This window comes from Rana temporaria, chromosome 1 (genome assembly GCF_905171775.1).
Source record: "Rana temporaria chromosome 1, aRanTem1.1, whole genome shotgun sequence".
Classification (NCBI taxonomy): domain Eukaryota; kingdom Metazoa; phylum Chordata; class Amphibia; order Anura; family Ranidae; genus Rana; species Rana temporaria.
In genome coordinates, this window is record NC_053489.1 from 358,618,712 (window position 1) to 358,637,666 (window position 18,955).

General features: G+C 43.6%; 1 protein-coding gene across 8 annotated transcripts in view; it reads right to left on the reverse strand.

Moving 5' to 3' along the window:
• LOC120909852 (survival motor neuron protein-like) overlaps window positions 1-18,955 on the reverse strand; it is a 57,276-nt gene that overhangs the window by 8,059 nt on the left and 30,262 nt on the right. For 7 of the 8 annotated variants that reach the window (XM_040321592.1, XM_040321620.1, XM_040321610.1 and 4 more), the window contains 2 exons: window positions 14,182-14,256; window positions 9,289-9,884 (listed from right to left, as the gene is read on the reverse strand). In XM_040321592.1, the coding sequence (XP_040177526.1) occupies window positions 14,191-14,256 (66 nt within the window). In that variant the 3' untranslated portion in view covers window positions 9,289-9,884; window positions 14,182-14,190. Of the gene's footprint in view, window positions 1-9,288; window positions 9,885-14,181; window positions 14,257-18,955 lie in introns of those variants that run through there. The other variant, XM_040321601.1, reaches the window with a different exon arrangement.

Consider the following 18,955-nt stretch of genomic DNA (forward strand, 5'->3'; position numbering starts at 1 on the left):
CGTTCCCAACTATCGCCCAATCTCACTACTAAATGTGGACATTAAACTATATGCCAAAATAATAGCCAACCGTCTTATTCCACTGATCCCCAGTCTAATTTCAACAGAGCAGGTGGGGTTTGTCCCAGGTAGAGAAGCCAGGGACAACACCACCAAAGCTCTCAACATACACCATTGGCTAACAACGTCTAATAAAGCTGGATTCTTTTTATCCCTAGATGCTGAGAAGGCATTCGATAGAGTGGCCTGGGATTACATGACAGCGGTGCTGTATAGAATTGGTTTACCGGCTCGTCTTGTCCAAATGATCCTGATGCTATACTCTGCTCCATCGGCGCGGATCAGAGTCAACGGCCACCTATCGAGTGCCTTCTCCATAGCCATTGGAACTCGTCAGGGTTGCCGTCTTTCCCCCCTCATTTTCATCCTTTTAATGGAACCCCTCCTCAGAAGATTGCAGGCCAATGCCGCTATTAGGGGGATTGAGGTCCGGGGGAAACAGTATAAGATTGCCGCATATGCGGACGATGTTCTGATGTTCCTCTCAGACCCAATCACTTCGATTCCTAACCTCCTATTAGATTTCAAATTATTCAACTCATTATCCAATCTCCAAATTAATTTTGATAAATCAATAGCGCTAAACGTTACCCTGCCGACCACAACAATAGACTTATGTAAAAAAAAAATTCCCTTTAAGTGGGAAACAGAGTATATCACATACTTAGGTATTAAGATCCCGAAAAACCTAAAAAAACTGTTCGATCTCAACTTTCTGCCTGCCCTGACGTCCATCAAGACAGACATGTCGGATTGGAACAAGGGAAGAATTTCGTGGTTTGGCAGGGCAGCAGTACTTAAAATGAATGTCCTCCCGCGGATTTTATACCTTCTTCAAGCAATCCCCATTAAGCTCCCACAGACCTTTTTTAACACATTTAAGAGACACTGTAGAAATTTTCTCTGGGCAGGTAAAGCTCCGAGACTAAGCTGGGCCAAATTGATCCAACCAAAATGCAACGGCGGCCTGGGCATCCCTGACATATCCACTTACCACAAAGCTTGCCTTCTCACGAGACTTGTTGACTGGCACCTCCATGGGCCTAACAAAGATTGGGTCGAATTGGAAAATGCATACCTTAAATTTCCCATTTCCCATTTACCCTGGATAAAACCTGGTTCAATACCCAAAAACTGCATAGAACATCCATTAATCGGGCCCACGATATTAAATTTTAAAGCGGCATGTAAAACCCTCAAAATAAACCCCTCTCCAGGTCCACTGACGCCTCTATCGCTTAGCCCAGACTTTCCCCCCGACGTAACCTATACTCACCCAGTATCGGATGCGACTCTTCAGACACTCCGAGCACACCATTTTTACCACAATGACAATTTTTTAGCATATCCGGATCTAGTCACCAAGCTTCCACACATTTCCATTTCAGTTTTTAAATACCTTCAATTTAAACACTTCTTTAGCTCTACCCAGTCAAAATCGTCGTGGTGTAGAGATCTGTCACCTCTGGAGCAAATATGTGCTTCCAGGGAACCTATGCGCCATCTGATCTCGAGTTTATACTCCTTGCTTTCCCAGGATAAAGTTCTCATCACTAATACCCGAACTGCCTGGGATACCGACCTTACCTTACATCTATCTGACGAGGACTGGAAACTCACTTGGGAATACACACATAAAGGCTCTATCAGTGTAACAGCACAAGAAAATAGATTTAAAATATGCACTAGATGGTACCGGACACCTGACAAGCTACATAAAATTTACCCGACAGTGTCCTCAAATTGCTGGAGATGTGAGGGAGCAGAGGGCTCATTCCTACATATTTGGTGGGAATGCCCCTCATTGACTCAATTCTGGAAAACGGTACACGAGCGCATAGTCCAGGTCACCACTCTGCCGATAGCTTTTTCCCCGGAACAATTTTTACTACATCACTCTCCCATAACAAAATCGAAATATCAACATTCTCTGGCGCTCCATCTAGTGAACGCGGCCACACAATGTATCCCTCTGTACTGGAGATCCAAAACCCCCCCGACAATTGATGACTGGCTGAAAAGGGTAAACAAAACAGAAGAAATGGAAAGACTAATCCATCAAGCTAAAGATTCACATGAAAAATACAGACACACATGGGCAAATTGGTTGCATTACATAGACTCCCTTGCACAATCAGCGATCCCCAGTCCTACAGATCCTTCAACAACACCGGGGAGAGGGAATGTCGGTTAACCGGAATTCTCACCCCCCGCTTAGCCATTGTTCCCCCCCACCGCTTCCCTATAGTGTCCTCCCAAGAGCAGAAGGGAACCATTGAGTTAGGTACAAAGCAGCACTAGGCAAGTGTGTGCTGATATTTTTGAGAAAGAAACCTTCTCACTTTGGGGTTTCGTCCCCTACATGTCACCCACAGATTGTTCCCTTTACGGGGTGGGTGGGATGGGGGAAGCCACTTCTCATTCTCTGAAGTGTTATCTGATTAAGGATGTTCTGTCTTATTTTGATTGTCCTTTCATAAGGTTTATAGAACAGTTACCCTAATTTACACGTCTTTTATTTCTAAAAAGCATATGAATATTTTCACTGCAGGGGTTTTATTCTGTTGTCCCTAATTTGAATAGCTTGTTTATGATATGTTACATATTTACCACCGTATGTACTGCTTTACTATAAACAATTCTGTAATGCATAAATACTCAATAAAAATTTTCCTTTAAAAAAAAAAAAAAAAAAATTCCGTCTGAAAAAAATCCACGTTTTTCTTGTCGGAATTTCCGATTGTGTGTACGCGGCATTAGTCCGTAGGGTTCAATATTGATTTGGCCCACCCTTTACAGCTATAACAGCTTAAACGCTTCTGGGAAGGCTGTCCACAAGATATAGGAGTGTGTCTATTTTTGAATTTTCAAAATCTCGAATTTTCTAATTTCCGAAATTTTAATTTCCTAATTTAGAATTTTCAAACTTCTAAATTTTCTAATTTCTGAAATTTCTTATTTTTTCCGAATTCCCGAAGTTTCAAATTTCCAAAATTCTGAATTTTCAAAATTTTTAATTTTCCGAATTTCCGAAATTTAGAATTTTCAAATTTTCGAAAATTCAGAAATTGAAAAATTCGGAATGAACTAATTTGTCAAAATTTGTTAAACTAATTCGGAACTAATGAATTGCACATGTCTAGTAGCTGTAACCTCGCAGTTAGATTCAATAAACAATTTGGAACAATTTAAGCTATGAGGATCTCTGTTTTTTCTTTGCTTTCGTATCCTGATTACAAAGAGACCTCAGTGTCGGAACCGCGCATCATCGTCAGGAGGGGACGTGAGGATCGGTCATTTTCTGTCCCTTTTCCGGTCATGGAGACCACTAAGCCTGATTTGACTCCTCTTGCCATACGGCAAATAGGGTCAACAATGTCCGGTGAGTTGGAATTTTTACCTTATCCTGTACTGGTGTCCCACTGGAAATTCTTCGCTTATGCTGTCTATGATATACATCAACCTCTACGGTTCATTAAAGTGGAGTTCCACCCAAAAGTGGAACTTCCGCTTTAAGCACTTCTCGCCCCCTTACATGCCACATTTGGGGGGGGGGGAGTGGGGACTTTGTTAGGAGTGGGACTTCCTGTTCCAGTTCCTACTTCCACTAAGTGGCCACCTAGGCGACTCCTCCTCTGTCCCTAGGCGGACCCTCCCTTTAGGCGATCTCCTGGGACACGTGACAGGTCCCAGGAGATCGCCTGTCCACTCCGGGAGTGCAGCACGATTCACGTTGAAGCCGATTCACATTGAAGCCGAAAGCTGTCACGGCCGGGTGCCCAGAGTGTGAATGCGGCCGCATCGCTGGACCGTGGAACAGGTAAGTGTCTGTTTATTAAAAGTCAGAAGCTATACTTTTTGTAGCTGCTGACTTTTAATAAACATTAAAAGGCTGGAACTCCACTTTAATACTAGGATGATCCTATACACCTGAAATCATTTTTTTTACATTGGATGTCACAATTTTTTGCTCACAGAGGATTTTTTTGCATTTGCTTGTTAATTTTATATGAAATGGACTCAATCCTAGATTAATTTTTTCACATTTATACATAATATATCATGTATTATTTCACTGATATGCAGTTGTTCACAGCGCAGTTTTCTTCACAGTCACCCCAGTGGATCACTTAACACTTTATTAGCTCATTTGTTTGCAACAGCTGCTGCACCATATCTCTTTAATATTTATCCTAGTTTGGCACAAGTGCATATATACTTTGGTATATATAATATTCACAGTGTCTCCAAGTAGCTCATGACCTGAGCAAACGGTCAGGTTTCAATGGTAGTGAGCCTTTGTAGATTGCCAACTTTGGGTCCCCAGGGTGCGGTGTCTAAGCCCCAGCCTGCTTTTTCACAAGGGCCTCTGATGGTGGAGATAGACTTGCAGCAAGCTGGAACCAGGTTGCAGCCCTCAGGTATGCCCAGCTGTAAATTTGGAGACCACTCGAGTACAAACGGCAAGAGACAGAAGGAAATCCAAGACACAAGATGAGGTGAAAGTGGGCGTCAGACAAGCACACACGTTAGACAAGCTGGGGTCGGTACACAGGAAGTCAAACACAGAATATTTGTAATGATAGGGACCAAGAGCTCAGAGAACTGTAAAGTTGCTCAGGCAAGGAACACGTGTGTGTATATATAGGGAAATAAGGAGGCGACCCATCAAGTAAAAAAAGGGAAAAGGATATAAATCAACAGTAGAGCAGACGATGCACAAAGGTGAGCAGAGAAGCCAGCAGCACATGTGAAATGAAGTCAGAGATCTAGCAGAATACTGCAGAAAAGAGGTAAGAATTTCACAAACAGAAATCTGCAAGCTAGACTGTGACAGTCTGAGGGATAAAATACAGCAAGAGAGACGTCAGGAATTACATTTGTACAGTCTGGAGGCAAGAAGGGAAAGGAGAGACATGTTTGAAACCTTTAAATACATCAATGGGGGTGAATAAGGTCAGGAGTTGCAGTATTTTCAACATGAAGACAAAAAATGTTGTGGGTCCCCCAACCTCCTAACACCTCACCACACTGTGGAGAACTCCAGAAGAAAGTTCATTATAGGCTTTCCGCTAAATGACAATCTGGGCTGGAGATTGTGGGATCCTCTGCGGGGTGGTGGTGCAGGGCACACACATACATGTGAACCTTACTCTGTCTACAAACCTGTGCTCTGATCTTAAGAAAGAGAAACAGTGGGCCAGATTCTTGTAGAATCTGCGGCGGCGTAGCCTAAGCCATTTACACCAAGCCGCCGCAACTTACTGGAGCAAGTGCCGTATTCTCCAAGCACTTGCTTCGTAATTTGCGTCGGCGTAGTATAATTGGCCCGGCGTAAGGACGCGTAATTCAAAGGGGGCGGCTGGTATTTAAATTAAGCGCGCCCCCATGCCGATCGAACTGCGCATGCGCCGGGCTTAAAATAGCCCAGTGCGCATGCTCCAGTTCTCGACGGAAAACGTCAATGACGCCGACGTGGGCGTCATTGACGTAAAGTCGTATTCGCGGATGACTTAGGAAAACGACCTAACCGACGGAACAAGCCGACGCTGACCCGACGCCATACTTAACATGGCATACGACGGACCTACGTAAACTTGCCCCTCATATTAGCAGGGGCAAGTTTACGCTTACGTAAACGTAAATTCTCTGCGTCGTTCGCGCGTACGTTCGGGAATCGTCGTAAATTGCTCATTCAGTTTTTCTTGTCGGAATTTCCGATTGTGTGTACGCGGCATTAGTCCGTAGGGTTCAATATTGATTTGGCCCACCCTTTACAGCTATAACAGCTTAAACGCTTCTGGGAAGGCTGTCCACAAGATATAGGAGTGTGTCTATTTTTGAATTTTCAAAATCTCGAATTTTCTAATTTCCGAAATTTTAATTTCCTAATTTAGAATTTTCAAACTTCTAAATTTTCTAATTTCTGAAATTTCTTATTTTTTCCGAATTCCCGAAGTTTCAAATTTCCAAAATTCTGAATTTTCAAAATTTTTAATTTTCCGAATTTCCGAAATTTAGAATTTTCAAATTTTCGAAAATTCAGAAATTGAAAAATTCGGAATGAACTAATTTGTCAAAATTTGTTAAACTAATTCGGAACTAATGAATTGCACATGTCTAGTAGCTGTAACCTCGCAGTTAGATTCAATAAACAATTTGGAACAATTTAAGCTATGAGGATCTCTGTTTTTTCTTTGCTTTCGTATCCTGATTACAAAGAGACCTCAGTGTCGGAACCGCGCATCATCGTCAGGAGGGGACGTGAGGATCGGTCATTTTCTGTCCCTTTTCCGGTCATGGAGACCACTAAGCCTGATTTGACTCCTCTTGCCATACGGCAAATAGGGTCAACAATGTCCGGTGAGTTGGAATTTTTACCTTATCCTGTACTGGTGTCCCACTGGAAATTCTTCGCTTATGCTGTCTATGATATACATCAACCTCTACGGTTCATTAAAGTGGAGTTCCACCCAAAAGTGGAACTTCCGCTTTAAGCACTTCTCGCCCCCTTACATGCCACATTTGGGGGGGGGGGAGTGGGGACTTTGTTAGGAGTGGGACTTTCTGTTCCAGTTCCTACTTCCACTAAGTGGCCACCTAGGCGACTCCTCCTCTGTCCCTAGGCGGACCCTCCCTTTAGGCGATCTCCTGGGACACGTGACAGGTCCCAGGAGATCGCCTGTCCACTCCGGGAGTGCAGCACGATTCACGTTGAAGCCGATTCACATTGAAGCCGAAAGCTGTCACGGCCGGGTGCCCAGAGTGTGAATGCGGCCGCATCGCTGGACCGTGGAACAGGTAAGTGTCTGTTTATTAAAAGTCAGAAGCTATACTTTTTGTAGCTGCTGACTTTTAATAAACATTAAAAGGCTGGAACTCCACTTTAATACTAGGATGATCCTATACACCTGAAATCATTTTTTTTACATTGGATGTCACAATTTTTTGCTCACAGAGGATTTTTTTGCATTTGCTTGTTAATTTTATATGAAATGGACTCAATCCTAGATTAATTTTTTCACATTTATACATAATATATCATGTATTATTTCACTGATATGCAGTTGTTCACAGCGCAGTTTTCTTCACAGTCACCCCAGTGGATCACTTAACACTTTATTAGCTCATTTGTTTGCAACAGCTGCTGCACCATATCTCTTTAATATTTATCCTAGTTTGGCACAAGTGCATATATACTTTGGTATATATAATATTCACAGTGTCTCCAAGTAGCTCATGACCTGAGCAAACGGTCAGGTTTCAATGGTAGTGAGCCTTTGTAGATTGCCAACTTTGGGTCCCCAGGGTGCGGTGTCTAAGCCCCAGCCTGCTTTTTCACAAGGGCCTCTGATGGTGGAGATAGACTTGCAGCAAGCTGGAACCAGGTTGCAGCCCTCAGGTATGCCCAGCTGTAAATTTGGAGACCACTCGAGTACAAACGGCAAGAGACAGAAGGAAATCCAAGACACAAGATGAGGTGAAAGTGGGCGTCAGACAAGCACACACGTTAGACAAGCTGGGGTCGGTACACAGGAAGTCAAACACAGAATATTTGTAATGATAGGGACCAAGAGCTCAGAGAACTGTAAAGTTGCTCAGGCAAGGAACACGTGTGTGTATATATAGGGAAATAAGGAGGCGACCCATCAAGTAAAAAAAGGGAAAAGGATATAAATCAACAGTAGAGCAGACGATGCACAAAGGTGAGCAGAGAAGCCAGCAGCACATGTGAAATGAAGTCAGAGATCTAGCAGAATACTGCAGAAAAGAGGTAAGAATTTCACAAACAGAAATCTGCAAGCTAGACTGTGACAGTCTGAGGGATAAAATACAGCAAGAGAGACGTCAGGAATTACATTTGTACAGTCTGGAGGCAAGAAGGGAAAGGAGAGACATGTTTGAAACCTTTAAATACATCAATGGGGGTGAATAAGGTCAGGAGTTGCAGTATTTTCAACATGAAGACAAAAAATGTTGTGGGTCCCCCAACCTCCTAACACCTCACCACACTGTGGAGAACTCCAGAAGAAAGTTCATTATAGGCTTTCCGCTAAATGACAATCTGGGCTGGAGATTGTGGGATCCTCTGCGGGGTGGTGGTGCAGGGCACACACATACATGTGAACCTTACTCTGTCTACAAACCTGTGCTCTGATCTTAAGAAAGAGAAACAGTGGGCCAGATTCTTGTAGAATCTGCGGCGGCGTAGCCTAAGCCATTTACACCAAGCCGCCGCAACTTACTGGAGCAAGTGCCGTATTCTCCAAGCACTTGCTTCGTAATTTGCGTCGGCGTAGTATAATTGGCCCGGCGTAAGGACGCGTAATTCAAAGGGGGCGGCTGGTATTTAAATTAAGCGCGCCCCCATGCCGATCGAACTGCGCATGCGCCGGGCTTAAAATAGCCCAGTGCGCATGCTCCAGTTCTCGACGGAAAACGTCAATGACGCCGACGTGGGCGTCATTGACGTAAAGTCGTATTCGCGGATGACTTAGGAAAACGACCTAACCGACGGAACAAGCCGACGCTGACCCGACGCCATACTTAACATGGCATACGACGGACCTACGTAAACTTGCCCCTCATATTAGCAGGGGCAAGTTTACGCTTACGTAAACGTAAATTCTCTGCGTCGTTCGCGCGTACGTTCGGGAATCGTCGTAAATTGCTCATTTACATAAGCGACGGGGAAAACGACGTCGGCGACACCTATCGGTGAGAAAAAAAAATGCATTTAAGATCTGACAGCGTAAGAGCCTTACGCTTGTCAGATCTAAGGGATATCTATGCGTAACTGATTCTAACAATCAGTCGCATAGATAGGCCGGGCCAGATTAGGACTTATGCCGGCGCAAATGGCTTTGCGCCGTCGTAACGCCTTTGAGAATCTGGCCCAGTATGTTTGAAAAATACTGGACTGAAGACGTGGATAAGAAATCTGTGAAACATAGACTCTGGAGGTAGCTACAAAAAAATAATAACTTAAAAATATATGTGTCCACATAGGGTAACTACTAAGCCTTTTTGGGACTATTTTATGCAAAGTATTGGAGGCCCCTATATTTTTCTGTCATTTTATCTAAATAGAATTTTGTATAATACATTTATTTTTTTTAATGTAGTGCTGACCTCTTCAAAAAAAGACCTCTCAATTTGGGTAAAAAAAATGTGAGGTAATATATATGAGGTGGTCAACACAATGTAAATATTACGCCACATAGGATCTCTACCAGTTAATGTTTATTTAACAAATACCGCTCCAAAAAACAAATCTCTCTGCCAAAATAAACTAGTATTAAGATTCTTACTGGTTCATTCTATATATGCCTAGTAAAATCAGCCTTACAGTTAACAATTTTAAATACTATTTTGTGAGTATTTGGATGGGATAGACTGTGAGCTTGTACATGGTTTCTGATCTACATTTTATGCAACTTAATACTGACCTATAATCACATCATCTTTTAACATTACATTAAGAAGCTTTACAAAACATTTTTACCATTGATTTTATTTTTACCCTGTTAATCTTTTTTTTTATTTTGTTGCAAAGTTGTTTTAATACTCAGATACATTTTAAATTTTTGTCAGTAAAAGAGAAAGGAAAAATATAATAGCTGTGTACATGATAAATAGAATATGGCAATAAACTGGAAACATTTCATTATTATATTATTTAATATCTCTGTATGTGGGTCTCTCAACATGTGTGAGCAGTTGTCATGAAATAGGGCGAGGGCAGTGGAGGAGGCTGTCCAAGGGAAAAAGAGGAACGTAGCGAAGTGTCCTGCCTTCTCCATGGGAGAGATAATCCTTTTATTCTGAAGCAAAACAGAAATAATCATAATGTAAGATTATCATCTCAGAAACAGTTTTCTCTACACAAGCTTGGCTAAAGAGGAACTGCAATCTGCTCACATAATCTGTAATAAAAACATCTTTGCCATTCTGAATCTTCCCTCCAACCACTTTGCATATTATTTTATATATACTGGGCCAGATTCAGGAACATCAGCGGATCTTTGGTCCGGCACAGTGCATCTTTTTTACACTACGCCGGACCAGCGTGGAGAGGCAGGTAGGGTATTCACAAAGCACTTGTGCCTAACTTTGCACCGGCCTAACTTAATTTCCTCGGCGTAAGTGGAAGTGGGTGTGACCTTATGCAAATGATGTTCTGAACGTGGAGCAGTGATTTACGCCCGGCGTATCTTGAACGGAGCATGCTCAGTACGTTCGTTCCCTTCTGAGCATGCTCACAACTATGCCGGCCCAACTTACAGAGATACGCCGGCCCAACTTACGCCCAGCCGATGCAAATGTACATCCAGTTTTATTCCCCCCCCAGGGAAGGTACATTTGCTGTGAGATGGCTGCTCCCGTTCCCCACAGGCAGAGGAGGAAAAAAAACTTTAACACCCAGGAGTTGTCAGCCCTCATAACAGCAATGGAGACTTATGACCAGGGCCGCCATCAGGGGGGTACAGGCAGTACACCTGTAAGGGGCCCGGGGGTCCCCAGGGGCCCAGATAGGAACCCCCCTTTTTTTAAAAAAAAATTTATATATTTTTTAATATATTTGTAATTATATTTTTTTGATGGACAAGAAGGCCTGGCTTGCAGTCTCTGCTCTAATTCATTTCAAAGGTGTTCTATCGAGTTGAGGTAAGGACTCTGTGCAGGCCAGTCAAGTTCCTCCACCCCAAACTTGCTCATCCATGTCTTTATGGACCTTGCTTTGTGCACTGGTGAGCAGTCATGTTGGAACAGGAAGGGGCCCTCCCCAAACTGTTCCCACAAAGTTGGGAGCATGAAATTGTCCAAAATGTCTTGGTATGCTGACGCCTTAAGAGTTCCCTTCAATGGAACTAAGGGGCCAACCCAACCCCTGAAAAACAACCCCCCACCATAATCCCCCCTTTCATCAAATGATTTGGACCAGTCCACAAAGCAAGGACCATAAAGACATAAATGAGTGAGTTTGGGGTGGAGGAACTGGACTGGCCTGCACAGAGTCCTGACCTCAACACCTTTGGGATCGAATATTCCGATGGACGTGTTTTGTCGTATAATCAAACTGTCTGTACGCTCCATCGGACAAAAGAGCAGAAAAACTACGTAGTTTTGTGAATGTTGGCTGAAAAAGTTCTGCCGTCTGTATGCAGAACAAGTTCACGGCCAGTGCCTTTCGGACAAAAAAATATATATATAATTATTATTATTATCATTATTATTATTATTAAAGGGCCCAGAGGTCCCGGATGGAAAGCCCCCTTTATTTGGTAATTTATTTTTATAAAAAAAAGGGGGGTTGCCATCTGGGGCCCTGGTGGCCTCCGGACCTTTAAGGGGGTTCCCATCCGGGCCATCCGGGCCCTCTCCAGCTGACTTGAGCAAGTCTGGTGCAAAGTTACCCCTGCTTTATAAAGGGTAACTTTCCGCTGCAAACCAGAGTTACACGCACCGGGAGTAGCCTGCGCCGGCAATTCGTAATTTGCTGAATCGGACCAACTCCCTCATTTGCATATTTAAAATAGAAAAACCAGGGCCGCGCTAGTTCAGACCAGCGTAAATGGGCGCCCACGCCGCACCGGCGTGGAAAGGTCCAAACGAAAAAAAAAAATCTACGTTACGGCGTAATATTGTTTGCTGAATACGGCGCGGAGATACGCCGGCGCAAATTGGCATTTACGCCGCGCATCTCAGTCTACACCGGCGGAAATTGTTCCTGAATCTACCCCACTGTGATTTTGTACTTGCCAAATATGCTGCAGAAATCTCCCTCCACGGAGTCTGGCTGCATCCATTTTAACTGTGGGCAGCTGAAGCTGCTGTCTGCTCACTTTCTGGATTTACACAGAGACGCAGAGGCACACCTCCAGCTCTGCAGCCCTCTTATGACTCATCCCCCTTCCTACCTGGCAAACTCTAATGAGAGTGAGAGAGAGAGAGCTGTGCATGATGTCATAAGCCTAGGCTTTTTACCAGACAAGCAACAGGAAGTGGGCTGTATAGTATTTACTGGCAGAAAATTTTTTTTTTACTATCCAAAGTTCAAACAACAAGGGCAGAGGATTTAAAAGATTGAAAGATTGAAAAATTACTGAAGTTCCTCTTTAAGTCATCTTTTTATTCCCATAAAATCTCTCCAACCTAGGCAAATTCTATACAGGTTTTTACAGTTACACTGTATCTAAAAACAAAAAATAAGCCTTTGGCTGCCACCGTCATATGGCATATGCCTGCAGCACTGGGAAGGGGGGGGGGGGGGGTTATTAACACTCCCAGTTGCTGTAGCTTATGTATGTAAATCTGAAAAGCCACCACCACCAGTATTCACATTTTCACATTACATTCACAAGGCTCACCCATGTTTTCTGGGCTACACTCCCCCAACTACGGGCCTGAAACTCCATAACAGGTGCCATCACGTAATAGGGAAGTAGACCAGTGAACTACTTGTCCCCTGTCCCTGTTCCCTCCCAAATACTACAGTCAGCCTCTGACTCTATCCTATACTTCCTAACCCACATATTCAATCTCTCTTTTTTCTGGCATCTTCCTCAACTCTCTAAAACAGTCACTAGTCACCCCCAGACTTAAAAAGACATCTTTGGACCTTACCAATCTATGACCTATCTCCTTGCACGTCTGGTCTATAACCAACTGAGTGACCACCTCATTAAGAATAACCTTCTTGATCACCTTCAGTCTGGATTTCAACACTCCACAAAAACAGCAAAAACCAATGGACACTATTCTGTACTTCTACTTATGGACCTTTCAGCTGCCTTTGATACGGTTGACCACCCACTCCTCCTCAAAAAAAACGATACTCCTTTGGTCCCAGAGACTGTGCTCTTCAATGGCTCTCATCCTACCCATTCCTTCCTCCCCATTCAGTGTCACTTGCAATTACTTCCTCCGCACCTCCTATTTTCTCCGTTGGGGTCCCCCAAGGTTCTGTTCTTGGACCGCTCCTATTTTCAATTTACACCTCCTTCCTGGGTCAGCTGATAGCCTCCCATGGCTTTCAATATAATTTCTATAAAATCTATCTCTCACCCCTCAACTCACTCCATCAGTCTTATAATTCCTCCCCCATGTGCCTCTTCCCCTAAATTCTCTTTCAAGAGCAATGGCACAATCATCCCGGCATGCCAAGGTGCTAGGTGTTATTCTGAACTCAACATCCAATCACTAGCCTAGTCTCAAAATACCAACCAAATCGTCCTCTTCGTTCCTCCCAAGACCTCCTGCTCTCAAGCTCCCTTGTCACCTCCTCCCATACTAACCCCCGGGACTTCTCCGGAGCCTCTCCCATCCTCTGGGATTCCCTACCCCAATCTGTCAGACTATCCCCAACTCTATCCACTTTCAGGCGATCCCTGAAACTTTTCTCTTTAGAGAAGCCTATCCTGCCTCTTCATCAGCTCATCCCCAAAGCTACTACCTTTTGTATCACTTGACCCTCCCTCTTAGATTGTAAGCTCTAACGAGCAGAGCCCTTTGATTCCTCCTGTATTAAATTGTATTGTAACTGTACTGTCTGCCCTAACGTTGAAAATCGCTGAGCAAATTGTTGGTGCTATATATATCCTGTATAATAACTACTTCTATATTCTACCTAGTAAAATCAGCTGTCACTTGCCACAGTGGCGGAAGAAGAAGCTAATGGGGTACAATCTGCAATCCATTCGTTTCACTGGAGGGCAGGTGAGATATCAGGGGTCAAAAATATGAATAAGTACGAAAGTTTGATGTGAAACGCATCAGATTTTTACCCTGTCTGCTGTGGCATGCTTTTTGTGTGTTTTTTTTTTTATTTTACAATAAAAGCAATTTATTTTTGGAGTGCGGCTGTCCAGAACGTTTTTCCTTCTTTTTGCATCATTCCATGCATTGCCAGCACCCTTGGCTTTGGATCAGGTGAGGAGATTTTCTGATTAGTATGTTGTGTGCGGTGTATGCGGTGATTCCTCTTTTTCAAAAATGGAGACATGCAGTCTGAAATTGGTTTTCATTGCATTAAGATTATTAATACATTTTCCACTGCATGTATTAATACAATTTTTACTATAGATGATTGTAATTTACTCTATCAGTGTGATGGCTCACCGTTTCATGTTATTTTCTTCTGGGCCCTTTTTTAAGATTGGGTCTCAAAGCTTCAGCCCGTCCTTGCTTCAGGCCCTGGAATACAAATGATAAGTATGTTCTGCACATTCTTCATAGAAAGGCATACAGTGTCTTAAAAAAGTATTCATACCCCTTGAAATTTTCCACATTTTGTCATGTTACAACCAAAAACATAATGTATTTTATTGGGATGTGGAAGTGGAAGGAAAATGATAAATGGTTTTCAATTTTTTTTTATGTGCATTTGTATTCAGCCCCTTTTACTCTGATACCCCAAGCTAAAAATCTAGTGGATCCAATTTCCTTCAGAAGTCACCTAATTAGTAAATACAGTCCACCTGTGTGTAATTTCATCTCAGTATAAATACAGCTGTTCTGTGAAGTCCTCAGAGGGTTGTTAGAGAACCTTAGTGAACAAACAGCATCATGAACGCCAAGGAACACACCAGACAGGTCAGGGATAAAGTTGTGGAGAAGTGTAAAGCTTTGAACATCTCATGGAGCACTGTTCAAGCCATCATCCAAAAATGGAAAGAGTATGGCACAACTGCAAACCTACCAAGACATGGCCGTCCACCTAAACCAACAGGCCGGGCAGAGAGAGAGCATTAATCAGATGATAACTCTGGAGGAGCTGCAGAGATCCACAGCTCGGGTGAGAGAATCTGTCCATAGGAAACTATTAGTTGTGCACTCCACAAATCTGTCCTTTATGGAAGTGTGGCAAGAACAAAGCCATAGTTGAAAGAAAGCCATAAAAAGTCCAGTTTGCAGTTTGCGAGAAGCCATTAAACGCGGACATAAAGTTGGGAGAACTATGTCATCAAGTAAAACAACATTGTGAATGAGAATGGAAAGAAATATTCCTAATAGGTTCAAAAGGTGGTTTCTGAAGAGTCGACAGAACCAAACTTACATTCAAAGATGTCACAGCAGGTTGTACAAGAGGAACAACATGGGAGACTCCCTGTACAAAGGTACTGACCAAGGGATGGGAGGCTAGCACTCTGAAGAATAAGATTGAAAGAGCCAAGATTTGTCCCTTAATGATAATTAGGATGAAATTTTGATTCAGACCTGATTAGAAAAGGTTAGGTTTCAGCCCACTGAGTGGTGTGGTTTTCTTTCCTCGCATCCAATGAAGTAAACCTTCCATGAGTGATGGTAAACCTTGCAAGAGGGAAGTTTCCTAGCTTTTAAAATCATGGAAATTACTGACTCAGAAAGACCCCTGTCTCTCAAGACTGGGGCTGTATTAGCCAGTGACTGTAAAGCAGGGTGGTAGGCAGAACCTTAAGGTAGGTAATATAGTCAGTCTGGAAGAGCCCACAGAGAGTTTTCCAAAAGTTTGACAAGGCTAGAGTACAAATCCCACCTTGGCCAGTTGGGTGCTAATCATCAGAATCCCCTCCATTTGGATCCTTTGAAGTAGAAAATGAGGGAGTTTTAGAGGAGGGAAGACATGGATCAGGCTGTACTGAGCCCACTGAGCTATGAGAGCATCCATTGCTTCTGCCAGAGGATCTTTGTATCTAGTTAAAAAACTGCTCAGTTTTGTGTTGAACATGGAGGGCAGAAAGTCGAGCACCCCCGAGCAGTGACATGGTTCCAGAAACTCTTCTAGGTCTAGGGAGAATCCCCCAACAGGGCCATATTTTCCATTGGGCACGCTGGGCAGTTGCCCGGGGGCCCTGCTTGCCTGGGGGGCCCCACCGGCTGCCCAGCAACTCCAGTAAAAAATTGTGGAGAGTGACGGGTTAGAACTGCTAATGCCCAGTTTGCGGAAATCACAGAGAAGATCCGATTCTTCCATGAGTGCGGGAGGTTGCTGATGTAAGGGGGGAGTGAATGCAAAAATGTAAGGGGGCACTGATATAAAGGTTCCCCCTCCTATATTAGTGACCACCCTTACCTTAGTGTATTTACTCTACGGAAGGTGGTCTCTGGTCACCAGAGTGCCCCCCACATCAGAGTTCCCCTTTACATCAGAGTCTGCAGGATTCCCCCTTACAATGCAAGGGGGAACTCAGTCTGCGGACCCTGATGTAAGTGGGAAAAAGAAAGCAGTGGACTCTGATATAAGGTGGTCTCTGGTCACCAGAGCCCCCCTCCACATCAGAGTTCCCTCCTTAGATCATGATCTGCAGCGTTCCCCTTTACATAAGAGTTCCCTTTCACTGTAAGGGGGATCCCTGCAGACTCTGATTTAAGAGGAAACTCTGTGCTGGCTGGGTTAGAGTAACCTGACCTCCATGTCAATGAAGACATTTTATAGTTTAAATACTGACATTTGCATTGTTCGGCACTGAAAACTGTAATTTTAGGTACTTTTTTTTGCACTGGCAGTAAAAGATGTGGTTCTGCCAGTAAATTTTATGATTTTTGTCAGTAAATTCTTGTGCGTGATTGTGTAGACAGGGCCCCAGTGCACTGTATTGCCCGGGGGCCTATAATGCTCTTAAGATGACACTGTCCCCCAACCCCCCCCCCCCCCCCCCCAAGTCCAGGCTCTGCCAGCTGAGGTAGTCTGTCTGACAATTGTCCACAGCTAGAATATGAACAGTGGACAAGCAAGGCAGTGAAGTGCATGTGAAGGAGCACCTGCATATTAATATGAAGGAGCGTCTGCATATTAATGCACTGAACACGCTGTAATGCATAGGAAGGTTTGTAAGAAAAGTCAGTAAAAGTGATCTAAACTAGTGAGTGAGAGGCCAGAGGTCTTTGAATCAAAAAACGGCCAAAGCCAAGATCTGTCGCTTGATGGTACTCAAGGCCAGATGTTGGCTCAGACTGGACTGGATGTAAAAAAAAATATGTCCTGTGGAGTACTTTCTGGGATGAAGTTCCTCGCCTCCCACCAAGCAAAATATGTCTTCAGGTTGCAATGGTGGACTTTGCGAGAAGTCAGCTCCCGAGCCTATAAGATGGTAGGGATGACAGAATCCAAGAGGCCCCTGTCCCATAGGACCATGGCATGATATTAAAGCCAGCAACCAAGCAGCAGGATGGGACACTAGCCCTTGGGACAGGTGCTCTGAATGATCTGGAAGGGCCCATGGAGGGTCTGTTAGGAGTATGTCTGAGTACCATGTCCTCCTGGGCTGATACAGTATAATGAGAATCAATGGAATGTAACCTCAATCCTGCAAAGTAGAAGAGGAATAATCTGAAGAGGCAAAGCGGCATAGATCAGGATAAACTGATACCACTGCAACGTGTCCCTGGACCTAGGTACAAACCTGTCCAGTTTGTTGAATATGGACGCCAGAAGATCCTCATCTGGAGTCCCCCATGTGTGGCAAAGTGACAAAAACTCCTCTGGATAGGGAGCCCATTTGTCCAAGTATAGAAGCTATTAACTGAGAACTATGTCTAGGAAATGGCTTCCCTAACTCCAGCACCGAGTAGGAAATCCACCATGCTAGTAAGAGTCTGGCCTTGGAAGTCAGACACATGGAGTGGTCGATGGACCTAGCCTGTTTGTTTCATGCTGCTGGAATGTTGAGATGCAATGGTCTGAAGTAAAACTGGAGGTATAACACAACCTGGAAAAAGGTAACCATGTGACCCAGTACCCTCATGCATTCACAAAACAAGGGTTTCCTCTGGACCCAAGCTTGACAAGGAAGGGCCAGGAGTTTGTTCCAGGGTAGGAATATCCTTGACAGGGCCATCTCTATAGTCAGGTCTGAGTACTTCAGTCTGTTGAGATTGGTCCATCAAAGCTTCCTCAGATTGAGAATCCACTTGTGATCTGCAGACTTTAAAAAGGTCTGTTGAATGTTGGATGCTAATGAATGGGAGGATTGGTTCTTGAACAGAATAGTATCCAGGTACCAACAAATATGAATCCCCTGAGTGTAGAGCCAGAAAGGGGACAAGCACCTTGGTGAAAATCTAGGGGGCTGTGGAGAGGTCAAAGTGCAACAAATTAGTAATCAAAACAAATATAAACAGCGATCACACCAAAAATATAATTTATGTACACAAGTCCAAAAAAGTCCAGAAATGACACTCAGTGCTCCAAAATTCCCACATGTGTGACAAAGCTTGTACTGATATATGCTCCACTTTGCCACGTGCCAATATATACCGCACTCACCAGAATTAATTGACTCCTTGTTTGCACAAGAAAGTCAAATCATGCCTGTTGTGATATACACCTCCAAGGATGGGAACAGTGCCACTTTAATGCAGGAACTATGAATGATCAATCAGATAAATAAGTAGCCATGGATGCTGCCAGCCTCCAGCTGTACTTGTCTCCAAATTCCTCCAAGAACCACCAGGTATTAATAAAGGAAACATCAAAAAGAAAAGGGGACTCCTCCCATAAAAAAAATACTATTTATTCAGAGCATTTAACAAAGTAAAAATGGACTAGATAATGCATTAAAATGGATTAGACCTTCACATTAGTGTACCAGGAAATTCCAGCGTGCATTCCACCAGACCAGAAGTGACATGCATGGAAGTCTATACCAATGCGTTTCATCATTCAGATGCAATGTCATCAGGATCATGTAAAAATAGATGGTACCATTTGATGAGGTCAACAGACGAAATGCGTTAGAGTAGAACGTACGGCACCCAGAACTGACATAGGGCCCCCACCTGAAGTGACTCATCGGAAGTCACTACCGAAATCGAAGGGAGGCTGACGTGTATTGTTCTTTATGTGTACCATCTATTTTTGCATGTGAGTGTTTTTAACTGGTTGGAATAAATTTATTTTACTGAATGGGAGTAC